We start from the raw sequence: 6,000 nt of genomic DNA, 5'->3' as shown, positions 1-6,000 counted from the left end.
TTTTACGGGACCGTTGGCAACTCTACTAACTAACCTTATGAATAAAATAAAGTTCACTATCAGTAACATAGCACCCACCCAGCTGTAGAAACTCCGTCATGCTAGCTAGTACGCAGTAAAAGTTATTGTAACTGACGGTAAAAACTCAGCACAACGAAAATAAACTACACCTAAACTTGGTTTATATCTGACCCAGATAGATTGCTGGTCATAACTTCTTACCTGAAGTTCAGTTCACCTGACACATGGACCGGCGGCCGCCTCGGGTCTCTGCTCCTCCTGCCCCCCCTTTCCCTCATCCACCTGGCCTCTTGTGGCAGCTCTGCCATAGCCACCACCAAACAACTGAGTTATTTTTACACATCTGCCAGCATCTGGCCAATCCATCACCTTTCATTGTTTATACTGTTATAAAAATAAAAAAAAATCATCGGCCCATAAAAACGAAAATTCACCATCGGCCCACCGGGCGAATGCCCGGTATGCCCGATGGCCAGTCCAGCTATGGATGAAATGCAGGTTTGGTAGAGGCTATAAATACACACAGCTGCTCTATCACGTGAGCACACTGCTCCAATGTGCTACGGTTATGAGCCGAGTTACGCCGTGTCGCAAGTTTTGTGAGGTGCTTTTTTGATATATAATGGATCGATTACATTTTTTATTTCTCTCCAACATCAGATCCAGCAATTTACGTCAGTATCGGACCGATACGATACGTAATATCGGATCGGTCCATCTCTACTTATTAGTGGAGCTAATGTGGCTGTAATTAAGGAATTTAATTTAAGACAGCACTACGAGACAAAACGTCAGGATATGCAGAGCAGAAACTACAGAAAGTAGAAGAGCTAAAGAAAAATCTGACATTTCAGCAGATGTTTTTCACCAGAGCAAAATCACAAAGTGAAGCTGTTGTGAAAGCAAGTTTTATTGTAGCAGAGGAGCGAAATGAGCCCGGTACCACTCTGAAGAGCTGCATGATGAAGCTGTGCGACGTCTTGTGTCCAGACAAAATGCAGATTTTGGAAAATGTGAGCCTGAGCAGAAATACGATTGCTGATTGGGTTTGTGAGATGGCCACTGATTTAAGAACACAGTTGTGTGAAAGAAGCAAAAGCTTTATTGCATACTCTCTTGCTGTGGATGAAAGTACAGACATGATGGACATTGCACATCTGACCATCTTCATCCGTGGAGAGGAAATATTGAACATTAAATCGATGCATGGGACAACAACAGGAAAAGACATTTTTGAAAACATATGTCAAAGTGTAACCGACATGAAACTACCATGGGACAAACTTGTTGGACTTACAACAGATGGAGCGCCGGTGTTGTGCGATGAAAAAAGCGGACTAGTCAGCAGGATGCGAGTAAAGATGCAGGAGGAGAACTGTACCGTGAGTTAACAGCATACTGCATCACACACCAGGAAAGGCTGTGTGGTAAAGTCCTAAAAATGGAGCATGTAATGATCTCCGTAACGTAAACCGTAAATTTTATCTGAGCTAAAAGTTTAAATCACCGTCAATTTCAGTCTTTTATGTGGGAAATAGATTCAGAATTTGCCGACATTCCTTATCATACTGACGTCCGTTGGCTGAGTTGGGATAAAAATTCTCAATAGAGTTTTTAAGCTCAGCAAGGAAATCTGTCAGTTCATGGACATGTATGATGTGGTGAAGGCATTTCAAGTGAAGCTGTCACAAACGCACCAGTGCAACCTGCCTTACCTTCCCTGTTGCCAAGCAATGTTGAACCAAGTCAGCGGACTTTGCTGAACTGCACCTGTGCAGATTCAGATGGAGCTGCAGTGTAGTGATAGACTCAAGGGAAAGTATGACACTGAATGGCCCACACAGTTTATTAGTTCCATTCCTGAAGCAATGCCCCAGCTCCATCTACATGCGGCTCGAACCTTGTGTATTTTTTCTGGGGTTTTTGGCCATGTGTTCATATTTCTAACTTGCCTGATTTTGACAGAATATTTAAAGTTAAAGTTTTTTTTTTTTAAGTTTATTTAATCTGGAATAATATTCCTGTCCATTTTTATTCATATTTATGTTTAAAAAACATTGTTTTAGTTTGTTCAATAAATCTTTATCTTCTATATAATCTATTCATTCACTAGTTTGGTAAACTGCCGTCCAATTTAGAGACTCAAGGAAGTCTAAATCACTGTATCACAGCACAGTATCTTATTTTATTTTTAGTCATTTATTTCAGTTTTTGTTGCACTAACTGAAATAAATTTATGATGTTTTGAATATGAATCTTAACCAAGCAAGTATTGAAAAATAACAGAACCAGGACAATGAGGAACGCGAAAGGTGACCTTCCGCGTTGTTATGGCATGCGCCGGGTTATGGATTAAATCCAGTGGAATTACACTCCCGCAGTAATAGACGTTCCAGCCCTGTATTGCAGCCCTAAACCATAACCTTATCCCTAAGCCTAACCATAACCTTATTTCTAACTGTAACCAGCACTTTAATGACGTGAAATAATGTTTTCCCAAGCGATTTTAAGGAAAAGAGCAAACATGTGTATATTGAGTCCAAACGGTTCTCATATGTCCTCAGTTTTCCGATGTCATCATGTAGGAATGTGTTGGGTGCCCGAAAACGTAATATGTTGACGATTTGTCACCTAGCGTAGAATGTTACGCTTTGGGAGTGAGAACGTGTTGTAGAAAGGTATAGTAATCATCCACAACTATTTTCAGTTGCGGATGATAAAGGATTCAGAAAGTTTATTCATGCAGGCCCATATGACAGAGAATATGCATGTTCTTTTTGTTTTCATATTTTAATTTATATTTAATTGTGTTGTGGTTTGTAGTGTTTTATGTTGTTTCATTTTAAATTTGTTTAAAAGGAAAAAGCTGAAAATGTAAATAGTTAAAAGTTGAAATGTGACTAGTTGGTTTTTGTATTATATGATTTATTTATTACATTTTATGTGGAGTGAATAAATAAAAGTATATTTACGGTGGCCCCTAGAGACAGAGCACATACAAACTTCAAAACACGTACAAACCCTGAAGCACGTAAATCTCCAAAACACGTACAAAACACAACAGAAGTGCTCCAGAATGCTAGGTGCAGTGTTGAGCTTTTGTTACCTAGTGGCTACACAAGCCAGCAAGTACCAACGACCGCATTTGGTGTGTGGTAGTAACAGGTAAATGAACATTTTTTGTTTATTTATTTGAATATATATGAGTGCTTGTGTATAAATACACAAACCATACACATATGCTTTCAATTGTGTAATTTAAGTGATCTAGGTAGCTCTGTTTTGGAAGTTCAGTTAACTCTAGGAATGTGTTTTGGAATTTGTATGTGCTTTTTGGAGTTTGTACGTGCTTTGTCTCTAGGGGCCACCACATATATTTATATATAAACATATATAAATAAAACCACATTTTTTTTACATTAGTACGGTAACTCCTTTTGTGCATAATTTTATATTATTGTTTAAAATAAATAAATTAAAGCAACAAAACAACCTGAAGAGCCGGTTCGGAGCTGAAAGAGCCGGCTCTTTTTAGTGAGCCGAGCCTAAAGATCCGGTTCTCTAAAAAGAGCTGGAAATCCCATCACTAGAAGGAACAATCAGACCCCCAAAACATCAGCTATTTTATGTAAGAACGTGAAAGCTGTCCAGATTTGATGATTTCTAGAGAACTTGTTCACCAGATCTTTTTGAATAATAGCCCTAACTAATCAATATTTGATGTGTCTTTGAGTTGGCCTGGGTTGTGGGTTTTTGTTTTTGTTTATATAACATAAATCTGGCAGTCGGAGTGATGCTATGAATCAAAATCCCGGCAGCTGATAATGCTGACTTACAATCTATCTACTATTATCCCTATGGTAGTGGTAAATCTCAAGTATTCCCAAGATTACATGTAAATTGCCTCTGAAACTTCATTCTGTGTCTAATGCAGAATCAGAATGAGTCCTTCCTCCTAGGTGCTCAAGCAGAAGGACTGGTTGGAGGTTTAACTACTTGATGGTCACTGATGGTGCCTCAGGAAGTTGGGTAGTGTGTTTAGCAGCAGAGCAGAGCTTCGGGTCACGTCAGCTCACAGGTGAATCTCAGCAGTAGAATGGTGGATAATGTGAAGGAGTGCCGACCGACTGCTGTGTTGATGGCTGCACACAAACAAGACAAAATTCAAATGCTGATGTAACAACCTCCTATCCAAGCATGTGGTATTTGTACTGTCAACCAGCCAGTTTGTCCTGTTATCTATCAATCCAGTACGTGTGTGTGTGTGTGTGTGTGTGTGTGTGTGTGTGTGTGTGTGTGTGTGTGTGTGCGCGCAAAACTCCAAAGTTTGAAAATGATCACAAATACATCAAAGTGTCACACTGACAAACACACTGTCCTTTCTTCTAACTACACACCTGGTGCATAAATACTATATAAATAAATAAAAACTGCAAACAGTTTCAAAAATAAACCTTGTACTGTAAATACTTTTGACACATTGATTCATCACTTACAGTGGGGCAAAAAAGTATTTAGTCAGCCACCGATTGTGCAAGTTCCCCCACCTAAAATGATGACAGAGGTCAGTAATTTGCACCAGAAGTACACTTCAACTGTGAGAGACAGAATGTGAAAAAAAAATCCATGAATTCACATGGGAGGATTTGTAAATAATTTCTTCGTAAATTAGGGTGGAAAATAAGTATTTGGTCACCTCAAACAAGGAAAATCTCTGGCTCTCACAGACCTGTAACGTCTTCTGTAAGAAGCTTTTCTGTCCCCCACTCGTTACCTGTATGAATGGCACCTGTTTGAACTCATCATCTGTATAAAAGACACCTGTCCACAGCCTCAAACAGTCAGACTCCAAACTCCGCCATGGCCAAGACCAAAGAGCTTTCGAAGGACACCAGGAAAAGTATTGTAGACCTGCACCAGACTGGGAAGAGTGAATCTACAATAGGCAAGCAGCTTGGTGTGAAAAAATCAACTGTGGGAGCAATCATCAGAAAATGGAAGACATACAAGACCACTGATAATCTCCCTCGATCTGGGGCTCCACGCAAGATCTCATCCCGTGGGGTCAAAATGATCATGAGAACGGTGAGCAAAGATCCCAGAACCACACGGGGGGACCTGGTGAATGACCTGCAGAGAGCTGGGACCAAAGTAACAAAGGTCACCATCAGTAACACACTACAACGGCAGGGAATCAAATCCCACAGAGCCAGACGTGTTCCGCTGCTGAAGCCAGTGCATGTCCAGGCCCGTCTGAAGTTTGCCAGAGAGCACATGGATGATACAGCAGAGGATTGGGAGAATGTCATGTGGTCAGATGAAACCAAAGTAGAACTTTTTGGTATAAACTCAACTCGTCGTGTTTGGAGGAAGAAGAATACTGAGTTGCATCCCAAGAACACCATACCTACTGTGAAGCATGGGGGTGGAAACATCATGCTATGGGGCTGTTTTTCTGCCAAGGGGACAGGACGACTGATCCGTGTTAAGGAAAGAATGAATGGGGCCATGTATCGTGAGATTTTGAGCCAAAACCTCCTTCCATCAGTGAGAACTTTGAAGATGAAACGAGGCTGGGTCTTCCAACATGACAATGATCCAAAACACACCGCCCGGGCAACAAAGGAGCATTTGAAAGTCCTGGAGTGGCCTAGCCAGTCTCCAGACCTCAACCCCATAGAAAATCTGTGGCGGGAGTTGAAAGTCCGTGTTGCTCGGCGACAGCCCCAAAACATCACTGCTCTCGAGAAGATCTGCATGGAGGAATGGGCCAAAATACCAGCTACTGTGTGTGCAAACCTGGTAAAGACCTATAGTAACCGTTTGACCTCTGTTATTGCCAACAAAGGTTATGTTACAAAGTATTGAGTTGTATTTTTGTTATTGACCAAATACTTATTTTCCACCCTGATTTACGAATAAATTCTTTACAAATCCTACCATGTGGATTCATGGATTTTTTTTTCACATTCTGTCTCT

At 40.6% G+C, this 6,000-nt stretch overlaps 1 protein-coding gene across 2 annotated transcripts in view; it reads right to left on the bottom strand.

Moving 5' to 3' along the window:
* Nucleotides 1-3,566: 3,566 nt before the first annotated feature.
* Nucleotides 3,567-6,000, bottom strand: part of igsf21b (immunoglobin superfamily, member 21b) — a 46,050-nt gene continuing 43,616 nt past the window's right edge. For both annotated transcript variants that reach the window (XM_026154579.1, XM_026154580.1), the window contains one exon: nt 3,567-4,163. In XM_026154579.1, the coding sequence (XP_026010364.1) occupies nt 4,084-4,163 (80 nt within the window). In that variant the 3' untranslated portion in view covers nt 3,567-4,083. The remainder of the gene's footprint in view (nt 4,164-6,000) is intronic.

The sequence above is a fragment of the Astatotilapia calliptera genome, chromosome 20 (assembly GCF_900246225.1).
Source record: "Astatotilapia calliptera chromosome 20, fAstCal1.2, whole genome shotgun sequence".
Lineage (NCBI taxonomy): Eukaryota > Metazoa > Chordata > Actinopteri > Cichliformes > Cichlidae > Astatotilapia > Astatotilapia calliptera.
The sequence above is the reverse complement of the archived record's forward strand: the minus strand, read 5'-3'. Positions and strand labels throughout refer to the sequence as shown.